The 14717-nt window shown below is 42.5% G+C and overlaps 1 protein-coding gene across 1 annotated transcript in view; it reads left to right on the top strand.

Annotated features, from left to right (window-relative positions):
• Positions 1 to 14717, top strand: part of CORO1A (coronin 1A) — a 38753-nt gene that overhangs the window by 19263 nt on the left and 4773 nt on the right. The window contains exons 3-7 of the mRNA XM_077447415.1: positions 7170 to 7292; positions 7550 to 7679; positions 10541 to 10722; positions 12533 to 12652; positions 14334 to 14438. Coding sequence (XP_077303541.1) covers positions 7170 to 7292; positions 7550 to 7679; positions 10541 to 10722; positions 12533 to 12652; positions 14334 to 14438 — 660 coding nt within the window. The remainder of the gene's footprint in view (positions 1 to 7169; positions 7293 to 7549; positions 7680 to 10540; positions 10723 to 12532; positions 12653 to 14333; positions 14439 to 14717) is intronic.

The raw sequence follows: 14717 nt of genomic DNA on the forward strand, positions 1-14717 counted from the left end.
AAAAGGTTCAGTTTTCCTACAGTTAGCACCAAAACCAACCAGAATCTGGCTGGATTTCTCACGTCTATTATGCCAGTAAACACCACAACAAAAAGAGGGGGGATGGGTGTCACCAAGACAAGAAATTATAGGGAATTAGTGTCATCAATGCAGGAAATGATGGGGAACTGGTGTTACCAAAACAAGAAATGGTGAAGAATGAGTGTCACCAACACAAGAAATGAGGAGGAATAAGTGTCATCAGGACATGAAATGAGGGGGAAACTGGTGTCACAGACACAAGAAATGAGGGGGAGCGGGTGTTACCAACACAAGAAATGGTGGAGAATGGGTGTCACCAACACAAGATATTGAGGAGAATGGGTGTTACCAACACTAGCAATGGTAGGGAATTAGTGTCACCAACACAAGAAATGAGGAGGAATAAGTGTCAGGACATGAAATGAAGTGAAACTGGTGTCAAAGACAAAAGAAATTAGAGGGAGCGGGTGTCACCAACAGAAGAAATGGTGAGAAACGGGTGTTAACAATAGAAGAAATGGTGGGGAACAGGTTTCACCAAGACAAGAGATGAAGGGGAATGGGTGTCACCAACACAAGAAATGATGGGAAATGGGTGTCACCAAGACAAAAGATGAAGGGGAATGGATGTCACCAACACAAGAAATGGTGGGGAAAGGTGTTACCAACACAAAAAATGGTGGGGAATGGGTGTCGTCAATGCAAGATATTGAGGGGAATGGGTATCACCAACACAAGAAAGGATGGAGAATGGATGTTACCAACGCAAGAAATGATGGTGAATAGGTGTCACCAACACAAGAAATGAGGAGGAATAAGTGTCATCGGGACATGAAATGAGGGAGAACTGGTTTCACAGACACAAGAAATTAAAGGGAGCGGATATCACCCACAGAAGAAATGGTGAGAAACGGGTGTTACCAATACAAGAAATGGTGGGGAACAGGTGTCATCAAGACAAGAAATTAAGGGGAATGAGTGTCACCAACACAAGAAATGGTGGGGAACAGGTGTTGACAACACAAGAAATGGTGGGGAATGGGTGTCACCAACACAAGATATTGAGGGGAATGGGTGTCACAAAGACAAGAAATGATGGGGAATGGGTGTTGCCAACACAAGAAATGATGGGGAATGGATATCACCAAGACAAAAAATGAGGAGGAATAGGCGTCATCAAGACATAAAATGAGGCTGAATGGGTGTTACCAACACAAGTTAGGGGAAACTGCTGTCATTAAACACAACAAATGGTGGGGAACGGGTGTCACCAACAAAACAAATGAGGAGGAACAGATGTCATCAGGACATGAAAATGACGGGGAATGGGTGCCACCAGGAAATAACTGGAAACAGGTGTCACCCAGGAAATGAAATGAGGGGGAACAGATGTCTTTAGTACAGGAAGACATAGATGGCAATAACAACCTTACAGACTTTCTAGCCCTTCCCTTATCTACTAAATAAATGTGCTTTTGTGACTCTTGCAAAGCAGCCTTGTGTGCCAAGCCTGGGACCGACCGGGCCAGTGGGGTGAAGCTTGAGGAGTATCTTGGGTGCCAAGCTATGGACTCAGCAGAGAGCTGCGGGTGAAGCTTGAGGAAGAAGATTGGAAGAGCTCAGGAGATCCAGTGGCAGTCAGGGCCATCTTAATAACATCATGGGCCCCTGGGCAAAGTAATGCTTTGGGGCCCCTAAAGGCCTGTACAATTTACACACTTCACACCTGTACACTGCCAGCACCACTCACATGTATATATACAGTATGACATCCATGCACGTACACACACACACAGGCATGTATACACACATAAGACCTGTACACAAAATCTGAAATGACAAACTAACTAATAATAACTATTACTAACTATTCAATTATAGGTATTGGAATTTCCTTTAAAATGTGTCTGTAATGCCACGTACGCACGGTCGGACTTTCCAATGAAAAATGTGCGATCGGAGCTCTTTGTTGAAAATTCCGACCGTGTGTGGGTTTCATCTGACTTTTTCCATTGGAATTTCCGACACACAAAGAGATCTGAATATAAAATTTTCCGACAACCAAATCCGATCGCATAAATTCCGATCGTGTGTAGACAATTCCAACGCACGCCACGCATGGCTACTATCTACTAGCTATTGGCTACTGGCTATTGAACTTCCTCTTAATTATCCCATCGTACGTGTTTTTTACGCCACTGCGTTCTTGACGATCGGAGTTTCCAAAAACTTTGTGTGACCGTGTGTATGCAAGACAAGTTTGAGCTAACATCCGTCGGAAAAAATCTGATGGATTTTGTTGTCTGAATGTCCGACCGTGTGTACAGGGCATTAGTGAACGGAACGAATATGAATTTATCTGAAGTTTACGGATCATCCGATATAGCGATTGCTGCATCTAAACGAATGGAACGTAACGAATTAATAGTAATAAATAATAATAAGAAAAACTTTTTATTGTTATTATTTATTGTTATTAATTTGTTACGTTCCATTCGTTTAGATGCAGCATTTGTTATTTTGGATAATTCATAACCTCCGATAAATTCGTATTCGTTATGTTCATAAACAGCCAAACTTCAAAGGATATTCCAATACCTAGAATTTAATAGTTATTATTTCGGATGTTCAAATTTCCGAATTTACAAATTTACGTATTTTTGAATTTACGAATTTTCACATTTATGAATACCGCATCTAAACTAACAGAACATAACGAATACGACTTTATCCGAAGTTACGAATTATCCGATATAGCGAATGCCGCATCTAAACAAATGGAACATAACGAATTAATAATAATAATAAAACCTTTTTATTGTTATTATTTATTGTTATTAATTTGTTACGTTCCATTCATTTAGATGCGGCAATCGTTATTTTGGATAATTTGTAACTTCGGATAAATTCGTATTCGTTACGTTCATAAGCAGCCAAACTTGAAAGGATATTCCTATACCTATAATTTAATAGTTAGTTATTTTTTCGGATTTTAGAATTTCTGAATTTACAAATTTACGTATTTTTTAATTTACGAATTTTCACATTTATGAATACTGCATCTAAACGAACGGAACATAACGAATACGAATTTATCCGAAGTTACGAATTATCCAATATAGCAAACGCCACATCTAAACGAATGGAAGATAACAAATTAAAATAATAATAATTAATAATAATAAAAAAATGTATTCTTATTATTTATTGTTATTAATTTGTTACGTTCCATTCATTTAGATGCGGCATTCATTATTTTGGATAATTTGTAACTTTGAATAAATTCGTATTCGTTACATTCATAAGCAGCCGAACTTGAAAGGATAGTCCAATACCTATAATTTAATAGTTATTTTTTCATATTTTCGAATTTCTGAATTTTCAAATTGACGAACTTTACGAATTTATGTATTTACGAATTTTCACATTTATGAATACCGCATCTAAACGAACAGAACATAACGTATACGAATTTATCCGAAGTTACAAATTATCCGATATAGTGAATGCCGCATCTAAACGAATGGAACATAACAAATTAATAATCATAATAAATAATAATAATAATAAAAACTTTTTATTGTTAATATTTTTTGTTATTAATTTGTTACGTTCCATTCATTTAGATGCGGCTTTCGTTATTTTGGATAATTCGTAACTTCGGATGAATTTGTATTCATTACATTCATAAGCAGCCGAACTTGAAAGGATATTCTAATACCTATAATTTAATAGTTAGTTATTACTTTGGATTTTTTCGAATTTCCAAATTTACGAATTTTCCCGTTTATGAATACCGCATCTAAATGAACGGAACATAACGAATATGAATTTATCCGAAGTTACAAATTATCCAATATAGCGAATACCGTATCTAAACGAATGGAACGTAACGAATTAATAATAATAAATAATAATAACAAAAACGTTTTATTCTTATTATTTATTGTTATTAATTCGTTACGTTCCATTCATTTAGATGCAGCATTAGTTATTTTGGATAATTCGTATTAGTTACGTTCATAAGCAGCCGAACTTGAAAGGATATTCCAATACCTATAATTTAATAGTTAGTTATTTTTTCAGATTTTCGAATTTCTGAATTTTCAAATTGACATATTTACGAATTTACGTATTTCTGAATTTTCACATTTATGAATACCGCATCTAAACGAACGGAGCATAGCGAATTACATTTTTTGCCAAAGTTACGAATCTATTTGAAATAGTGAATTTCGATTATATCGAATGACCCAAAAAATATCAATTTTTTTTCCAAAGTTTCGAATTTATTCGAAATAGCGAATTTCGATCATATCGAATGACCCAAAAACGATAAAAAAAATTTCCAAAGTTCTGAATTTATTCGAAATAGCGAATTTCAATCATATCGAATGACCCAAAAACGATCAAATTTTTTTCCAAAGTTCCAAATTTATTCGAAATAACGAATTTTGATCATATCGAATGACCCAAAAACGAAAAAAAAAAACAAAAAAAAACAAATGAAATGAAAACAAACACATTTTTCGGCAGTGCGCATGTCTACTGGTTAGTAAGGCACAAGGGGCAGCAGGGTACAAGCCATAAGACAGCTACCATAAAATCTGGTTGTTGGTTCCCAGGGGTGCCCAGCTCTCTACAGATGGCACACATTCAATCTGGAGGAGGTGGTTACTATTTGGAGAAGGTTTCCCTTATAGGGGGAATTCACGATTTCACTTTAAGGGGCTCAATACCCCATTGCGGCAGCTACAGATCATTGGACCCGCAGCTGGGATCTAATGCTGCAGCATAAGAGAGACGATCATAAGGTGGGGGAAGTCACAGGTCTGAGAAATGCACCAAGGAAATGGCTTTCAAGGGAAATCTTGCACCTGCTTCCAGAGGAAACCTATCCGAGACCCACAGCTGGAAACAGAATCCCCTATAATGAATAACCCATGGATGACCAGTCTTAATCTTTGTTCCTCTGTCTCCGAGAGTGGCAGAGCAGGCATGGTGCCCATTGCCCAGTGACCACGTGGATAGAACCACTTCATTGACCAGCCTTTTCTCAGCCTTCCTACCCCAGAGGAACCCTTGAAATCATTTTCCAGCCTGAGGGAACTCACAAATTACTACACCTACATGCATGAAACATTTGTGTGAACAGCAAGTTGTAGGAAGTTTTAAATAAAAGAATAGAAAAGTAGCAAAAAATAATAAATAAAAATGGCTATGAGCTATTCATCCTGTAAAACATGTAGGTTTGTTTTGAGCAAATCAGGGCAAAATTTTACGTTGTTAGGCTGTTTTCTTGTCAGGTCAAATGCATAAATCAGGAAAATACCTCATTGTGGCCACTAGATGGAGACGATGATCACAGGAAATAAATACTTTGATTGTAGGCTCCATCTAGTGGCCATAATGCAGTATTTTTTTTATTTAGACATTCGACCTGGAGAGAAAATAGCCTAATATTATTATTTTTTACCCCATTTGCACAGAATGAATGGACATGCACTTTTAAAGGACAAATAGTGTGATTTTTTTTTTTTTTTTTTATTCAAATACACCACATTGTATATTTTCGAAAGCTGGGGAAGGTTTTTTTTTTTTTTTTACAACTTCTTGCTCTATACAACAAAATTATTTTTAATAAAAATGAAACATGTATATTTAAAATAATACTTGCCACCATAGGTACACACACGATGAAAATTGTAGAGATCTTTTACACTAGTTGTTAGACGAGAAGTGTCCCCTTAGATTGGGGATCAGTGGAGAAAGACCCCCTACATTATGGTCAGTGGAAAAGTGCCCCCTTACATTGGTATTCAGTGGAGAGGAGCCCCTTATGTTACTGATCAGTGGAGAAGCACCCCCTTATGTTGGTAGTCAGTGGAAAAAAGGCCCTCTAATATTAATGATCATTTAGGAAGAGCCCCCTCACATTGGAGGTCAGTGGAAGAAGCACCCTTTACATTGGTGGTCAGTGAGGAACGGCTCCCTTACATTGGTGATCAGTGGAGAAAAGAAAACCTTACATTGGGGATCAGTGGAGAAGGGCCCCCTTGCATTAGTGATCAGTGGAGAATAGCCCCTTTACATTGGTGATCACTGAATAAGGGTCCCTTACATTAGTGATCAGTGGAGAGGAACCCCTTACGTTGTTGGTCAGTGAAGAATGGCTCCCGTATATTAATGAAGAAGGGCCCCTTTATAGTAGTAATCAGTGGAGAAGGCCCCCCTTTACCTTGGTGGTCAGTGCAGAAGGGCCCGCTTACATTGGTGATTAGTGCAAGAAGCCCCCCTTACATTAGTGATCAGTGGAAAAAGCACCCCTTACATTGGTGGTCAGTGAGGAACGGCTTCTATATATTAGTGATCTGTGGAGAAAAACCCCCTTACATTGTGGATCAGTGGAGAAAAAAAAACTTACATTGGGGATCAGTGGAGAAGGGCCCCCTTACATTAGTAATCAGTGGAGAATAGCCCCTTTACATTGGTGGTCACTGAAGAAGGGTCCCCTTTCATCGGTGGTCATTGAAGAAGGGTCCTCTTACATTGGGGGTCACTGAAGAAGGGTCCCCTTACATTGGTGGTCCCTGAAGAAGGGTCCCTTTACATTGGTGGTCACTGAAGAAGGGTCCCCTTACATTGGTGGTCACTGAAGTAGGGTCCCCTTACATTGGTGGTCACTGAAGAAGGGTCCCCTTTCCTTGGCGGTCAGTGCAGAAGAGCTCCCTTAAATTAGTGATCAGTGGAGAGGAACCCCCTTACATTATTGGTCAGTGAAGAAGGGCCCCAATATATTAGTGACTAGTGAAGAAGGGCCCCCTTATAAAAGTGTCAAGTGAAGAAGGGCCCCCCCTTACATTAGTAACCAGTGAAGAAGGCCCCCCATTACATTGGTGGTCAATGAAAAAGCCCTCCTCCCCCCGCTACATTGGTGATCAATGAAAAAGGGTCCCCTTACATTGGGAATTGGTGGAAAAGGGGCCCCTTACATTGATGGCGGTATAGATGATAAATGAATTCAGTGGTGCTCTCTGCGCAAGGAACCACTAGCAACTTTTAGATGAACTCTGGTCAACTTACCGTATATGTAATTATATGAAATTGAAAATAATTTAAAATGTCGCCCTTGTGTGTTCTCTTCGCAGACCGGTCGTCTGGATAAGTCACAGCCCCTGGTCTGCGGTCACACGGCCGCAGTGCTGGACATCGATTGGTGCCCCCACAACGACAATGTCATTGCCAGCGGCTCAGAAGACTGCAGCGTCATGGTAAGACCCGGGGCAGGGGACAGGGGGAAGAAATGCCCCAGGTAATGGTTACCCCATAGTAAGGATATTTAGCATTTGGTTGGAAGCACACTTTATTGTTGGTGGGGGGGGTCAGTTTATGGCCAGGATATTGTCTTTAGTCAGGTTATATCTGCACTCAGAGAGAGGAATAGTAAAGAGCAGTCACTGTACTATTTCACCACCTTATCTTGTGTGTTGTGTGTTCTCCGGTACCAATATCCCCTTCTGTCTTTTAGGTGTGGGAGATTCCGGATGGAGGTCTGACCCGCTCACTCACAGAACCCATCGTCACCTTGGAAGGGCACACGAAGCGGGTGGGAATTGTCCTCTGGCACCCGACCGCCCAGAATATATTGCTGAGCGCAGGTAAAGACCCACAACTCTAGGAAGGATTTATTAGGGGTCTAGATTCACTTGGTTATCCGGGATAATCAAATCTGCGACTTTCGGTGTCCATGATGTCTTCCAGTCCCGGCCATGGAAACATTCAACAACATGCTGAGCTCCATATTGCAAAGATGGTACCATTGTCTCTGTATGATGTTTTCGAGATATGGTCAATAATCCAAATGTATTGATAAAAATGATTTAGTATTAAAAATTATTTACAGTATGTGCAAAAATGTAATCATGAAAAGCTTGGAAAAGATCAGAAAAAAGACCTGATCGCTGTGTGTAATGTGGCTTTGTTTATAAACAAAGACATGTCAAGGCAAAAAACATTGATGAATACTAAGTCAAGCTAGGACTTAATGGTCACCTGACGTATATTTATTAAGGAAAGCCATGTGATCATTCTGTCCTTCTTGATCTGGTGACCATCAATGGCTTCCATGTGATCACAATTATGTGACTTTTTTCTTTTTACCAACAGAACCCACTGATGATCGCCAAGTCAGGACTTATTGGTTAATGTTTATTAACAAAAGCCATGTGATTTTTCTGTCCTCCTTGATCTGGAGATCATTAATGGCTTTATGGATAAACAAAGCTGTGTGTTCACCATCATATGGCTTATGGCTTACCAACAAACCACTGATGATCGACAGGTCAACCTAGGACTATATGGTCACCTGACCTATGGTAAAAAAACAAAAGCCATGTGATCTTTATGTCCTCCTTGATCTGGTGATCATCAATAGCTTTGTTGGGGAAAAAAAGCCATGTAGTTGCAATGGCGTGGATTTATTTACCAACAAAACCATTGATGATCACCAGGTCCAGCAAGGACTTAATGGTCACCTGACTATTTATTAACAAAAGCCATGTGTTCATTGTGTCCTTCTTGATCTGGTGATCATCTGTGGCTTTGTTGATAAACAAAGCCACGTGATTGCAATCATTTGGCTTATGGTTTACCAACAAACCACTGATGATCACCAGGTGATGGAGGTCTGACCCACTCACTCACAGAACCCATTGTCACCTTGGAAGGGCACACGAAGCGGTTGGGAATCTTCCTAGGTCAACCTAGGACTATATGGTCACCTGACCTATGGTAAAAAAACAAAAGCCATGTGATCTTTATGTCCTCCTTGATCTGGTAAACATCAGTAGCTTTGTTGGAAAAAAAAAGCCATGTAGTTGCAATGGCGTGGATTTATTTACCAACAAAACCATTGATGATCACCAGGTCCAGCAAGGACTTAATGGTCACCTGACTATTTATTAACAAAAGCCATGTGTTCATTGTGTCCTTCTTGATCTGGGGATCATCGGTGGCTTTGTTGATAAACAAAGCCACGTGATTGCAATCATTTGGCTTATGGTTTACCAACAAACCACTGATGATCACCAGATCAAGCTAGGACTTAATGGTCACCTGACCTATGGTAAACCACAAAAGCCTAGTGATCAATATTTCTCTTTGATCTGGTAAACATCAATGGCTTATGGTTTACCAACAAACTACTTTGTTGAAAAACAAAGCCATGCAATCGCAATTATGTGGCTTTTATTTACCAACAGAACCACCGAAGATCACCAGTTCAGGTCAGAACTTAATGGTCACCTGGCATAAGTTTATTAACAAAAGCCATGTGATGTTTCTGTCCTCCTTGATGTGGTGATCATCAATGGCTTTGTTGATAAACAAAGCCACGTGATCACAATAATATGGCATTTGTTTTACCAACAAACCACTGATGATCACCAGGTCAAGCTAGGACTTAATGGTCATCTGACCTATGGTAAACCACAAAAGCCTAGTGATCAGTATCTATCCTTTATCTGGTGATCATCAATGGCTTTTGGTTTACCAACAAACTACTTTGTTGAAAAACAAAGCCACGCGATCGCAATTATGTGGCTTTTATTTACCAACAAACCACTGATAATCCCCAGGTTAACCTAGGACTAAATGGTCACCTGACCTATGTTAAAAAACAAAAGCCTGGTGACCATTATGTCCTCATTGATCTGAAGATCATCAGTTGCTTGGTTGAAAAACAAAGCCATGTGATTGCAATGAGGTGGCTTTTATTTACCAACAAAACCATTGAGGATCACAAGGCCAAGCTAGGACTTAATGGTCACCTGACGTATATTTATTAACAAAAGCCATGTGACCATCCTGTCCTTCTTGATCTGGTGATCATCAGTGGCTTTGTTGATAAATAAAGCCATTGTCCTCCTTGATCTGGTGATCATCACTGGAAAGGAAAATACTGTATATTGTCAATGTATAAGGATCAATAGGAGAAGAATTGCGTAGAGAGCAGGGGCCGCATGCAGACTCTTATTATAGTCATTCTGAGCGATCTCAAACCTAAAAAATTAGGATTTTTGGACTCACTGTAAAATCCTTTTCTCTGAAGTTCATTGACGGACACAGCTCCAGTAATCTTAAACCGTAGGGTTGTTACGCCACCTACAGGAGAGGACTATAACCCTACGGTCAAGATTACTGGAGCTGTGTCCGTCAATGAACGAAAGAGAAAAACCCAACAGTGCCCTCAACTCTTCTCTTCCTGGAGAAAAAGCTTCTCTCGGCTCCCTCCAGTGCTGCTGCTGTACTCTAGGTGTTTTTTTTTTCTCTTTTGAAAGGGAAAACCAGAGATCAGATTGATCAAATCTTCCCCTTCAGTAGAGATCACATGACCAAAATACCTGGGGGTTTGAAAGCAGGACTAGAAGGAGACTGAAGCATCCCGTTCTCCAGGAAAGGCCGTTCGTATGACAAGCCAAGGAAAACTGATGGATTTAAATCTTTGCTCTTCCCTCAACAGGATGTGACAACGTCATCTTGATCTGGGACGTGGGGTGCGGGCAGACAGTCATCTGCATAGATGAGACGCACACGGACCTCATATACAGCGTGGCCTGGAACCAGGACGGCAGTCTCATCTGCACCTCATGTAAAGACAAGAAGATTCGGGTCATTGAGCCCAGAGCCGGAACCATTGTAGCGGTACGTCTGCAAAAAAAATAAAAATAAAAATTTGTGCTGATGACATCAGCAACCGCAAAGGGAGCTTATTCCACGTGGCAGGACCACAGACAGGGATGATAGGCAGCCAATCGGGTCTTGTTTTACATAAAGGTACCCTCATGGCATGATAAAAATGTAAAATCTAAGACAAATGGACAGAACATAGCCTTGTTACTCAGGATTATAGACCTTTGTCTAAGTGTGAGGGCGCCAACGCCTAGGGCATCACCGGCAAAAATGTTTATTGGATCCAAAAGTCAATTAAAAAACATAGTAGGGAACAAGCGTATCAAATATCAACTCCAGCCATGAGGCAATGGTATCTGACCATGTGTCCAAACATGTGTGACACAGCTGTAAGGCTAACGTGTTTCGGGGGACATACCCCCTTCTTCAGGGTTGAAGAGGGGGGTATGTCGCCCCGAAACATATTAGCCTTTCAACTGTGTCACACCTGGTCAGATACCATTGCCTGACAGCTGGAGTGGATATTTGATACGCTTGTTCCCTACTATGTTTAGAATTGACTTTTGGATCCAATACATTTTTTTAGTGGTGATGAACTAGGAAGCCTCTGTTTGTCTGATTTCAGCTGTCTGATGAAAGGGTGGGGGTGGCCCTGTTTATTACTTTTATTTAAAGAGGAGCCGCAGTCTGCTCACATCCCTTGTAATAAAAACATCTTTGCCATTCTGAAGCTTCCCTCCAACCACTTTGCATATTTTTTTTTTATATATACTGTGATTCTGTACTTGCCAAATATGCTGCAGAAATCTCCCTCCACTGAGTCTGGCTGCAGCCATTTTAACTGTGAGCAGCTGAAGCTGCTGCCTGTTCCAGTTCCTGGATTTACACAGACACACAGAGGTACACCTCAAGCTCTGCAGCTCTCATTGGCCCTTTTATGGCTCATCCCCCCCCCCCCCTCCATTCCTGGCAAACTCTCATAAGAGTTAGAGAGAGAGCTGTGTATGATGTCATAATAAGCCTAGGCTAATGACCAGACAAGAAACAGGAAGTGGGCTGTATAAGGGATTTACTGGCAGAAAAAAAAAAATGTTTTATTATCCAAAGTTAAAACAACAAGGGCAGAAGATTTAACAGATGCAAAGATGAAAAAATGACTGAAGGTTCTCTTTAAGCTATGGAAATCTATAAACCTTTCATTCAACAGAATAGCTATGGTCACAGTGAAAGGCATGAGCCTACAGCGCCCCCTAGTGGCTCAAAAGGAAAATACACAACATTTCATAACTATAAGAAATAGCGTTTCTTAAAGGGGATGTCCACAACCAAAACTAAGAACCCGCCTCATTTCCTGGCTGGAGGATATCCAGCATTAACTAGCCCTTTCCTTCCCAGCCTGATTGTCCCAGGCCTGCCCCTTTCATTCATTGGATTTCAGTTCTTACAGTCATGGAGACACATGTGGGCGTTACCTAGGGTGGTCGTATGCAAATACAGTCTGCCTAGGAACCCTCACTTCACTAGACACCATCAAGACATTTTGATATTTGCATAACTCCTCCCACTGCTTTCATCAGGACTAAGGGCTCTTCTTGAGAGGAGTACTGTGGCAAGGTGCCGTGTACATCCCCCTGCCCCCTGCCATGATCTGCTTGTGTTGCATAGAGAAGCACAGAAAACCGTGATGATATGATATTTAAAAAAAATTAGATATGAAGGGGGAGGAAGGAACCAGGGAAGGCAAGGAAAAAAAGCAGATTGAGTTTCATCTTAATGTTGCCTAGAAGAGCCTCATATCCCCATACTGTGTTTGTCTTTACAGGAAAAGGATAAGCCCCATGAGGGCAGCAGACCGGTCCGTGCCATCTTCGTGTCCGATGATAAGATCCTGACCACTGGATTCAGCAGAATGAGCGAGAGGCAGTTGGCCTATTGGGACACGGTAAGTGGACAGGCGCAGTGGTGTATTTTGGTTTTGTGCTGCCCTAGGCAAGACTAAAATAGCCCCCCCCCCATTCTAAACAAGTCCCACCCCTTCCTGTTTAGGATCCACCCCTTCATCTGTAAACACCACCCCTTTTTTAGGCTCCACCTCTTCCTATTAGAGTTCCACCTCTTCAGAAGTGGGGAGATAGAGGGGGTGAAAGAGAGAGACAGAGAGAGAGGGAGAGGGGATGAGAGACAGAGAGGGGGTGAGAGACAGAGAGGGGATGAGAGAAAGAGAGGGGGTGAGAGAAAGAGAGGGGATGAGAGAAAGAGAGGGGGTGAGAGAGAGAGGGGATGAGAGAGACAGAGAGGGGATGAGAGAAAGGGGGGTGAGAGAGAGAGGGGATGAGAGACAGAGAGGGGGTGAGAGAGAGGGGAATGAGAGACAGAGAGGGGATGAGAGAAAGAGGGGGGTGAGAGAAAGAGGGGATGAGAGACAGAGAGGGGGTGAGAGAGAGGGGGATGAGAGCAAAAGAGAGGGGATGAGAGATAGAGAGGGGGTGAGAGAAAGAGAGGGGGTGAGAGAGAGAGAGAGAGAGAGAGAGAGGATGAGACACAGAGAGGGGATGAGAGAGACAGAGAGGGGATGAGAGAGACAGAGAGGGGATGAGAGAGACAGAGAGGGGATGAGAGACAGAGAGGGGATGAGAGACAGAGAGGGGATGAGAGACAGAGAGGGGATGAGAGAAAGAGAGGGGGTGAGAGAAAGAGAGGGGGTGAGAGAGAGATGGGATGAGAGACAGAGAGGGGATGAGAGAAAGGGGGGTGAGAGAGAGAGGGGATGAGAGACAGAGAGGGGGTGAGAGAGAGGGGATGAGAGAAAGAGGGGGGTGAGAGAAAGAGGGGATGAGAGACAGAGAGGGGGTGAGAGAGAGGGGGATGAGAGCAAAAGAGAGGGGATGAGAGATAGAGAGGGGGTGAGAGAAAGAGAGAGAGAGACAGAGAGAGAGGGGATGAGAGAAAGAGAGGGGGTGAGAGAGAGAGGATGAGAGAAAGAGAGGGGATGAGAGATAGAGAGGGGGAGAGAGAAAGAGAGAGAGAGGATGAGAGAAAGAGAGGGGATGAGAGAGAGGGGATGAGAGAAAGAGAGGGGTGAGAGAAAGAGAGAGAGAGAGGGGATGAAAGAAAGAGTGGGGGTGAGAGAAAGAGAGGGGGTGAAAGAGAGAGAGAGGGGATGAAAGAAAGAGAGGGGATGAGAGAGAGAGAGAGAGAGAGAGAGAGAGAGAGAGAGAGAGGGGATGAAAGAAAGAGAGGGGGTGAGAGAAAGAGGGGGGGGGAGTTGCTACAAAGTTACAGTGTACAGTCTGATCACTGGGTAGACCTTGGGGGACAAGGTCTTTCAGTTCCCAGGGCAAATATGCCAAATTGCACCCCCCCACCATTCCCTTCCCTTAGGGTTAGGTTCAGGGTACCCTTATCCCTGCAATAAAGCATTGCGCCCCGGGCAGCCACTCCTCCTGCCCACCCCTTGTCCTGGCCCCGGATAGGAGAGACTGGGGAAGCAGAGGAGACTGATAACATCATCTCAGCCTAGGCAAAGTCACTGACCGGAGAGCACCAGTTAGGCAGTGCCAGAATTGTAAAATTAAGTTTTAAGTTTTGTGACATTCCCTTAACCCAAATCCTTCTCCCTACAGAATTCCCTGGACGAGCCGCTGACCCTGCAGGAGCTGGACACGAGCAGTGGGGTCCTCATCCCGTTCTTCGACCCCGACACCAACATCGTCTACCTGTGCGGCAAGGTAACTGACCTGGGAGGAAATCTCCACCTTGTAAAGCAGCACTCCGCTTTGACCGCTCGCCGCCCAGCACACGTATATATAAACGTCTTTGGCAGAAAGCGGTCACACCAGGATCGGGGCGGCAGCTGACGTCAGATTTCCTGTAAAAGTGATCTGGAGCGGCGGTGACTTCCTGCCAGCATTCCCAGGCTCTCCCGTCCCACCAGAGAGCCGGTGACTGCGGCAAACGGATCTGTGTGTGTCTGGGGGGGGGGGGGGGGGGGGGCAAGGGATAAAAAA

This window comes from Lithobates pipiens, unplaced genomic scaffold, assembly GCF_037356315.1.
Source record: "Lithobates pipiens isolate NorthernLeopardFrog02 unplaced genomic scaffold, aLitPip1_a1.2 Scaffold_22, whole genome shotgun sequence".
NCBI classification, from domain to species: domain Eukaryota; kingdom Metazoa; phylum Chordata; class Amphibia; order Anura; family Ranidae; genus Lithobates; species Lithobates pipiens.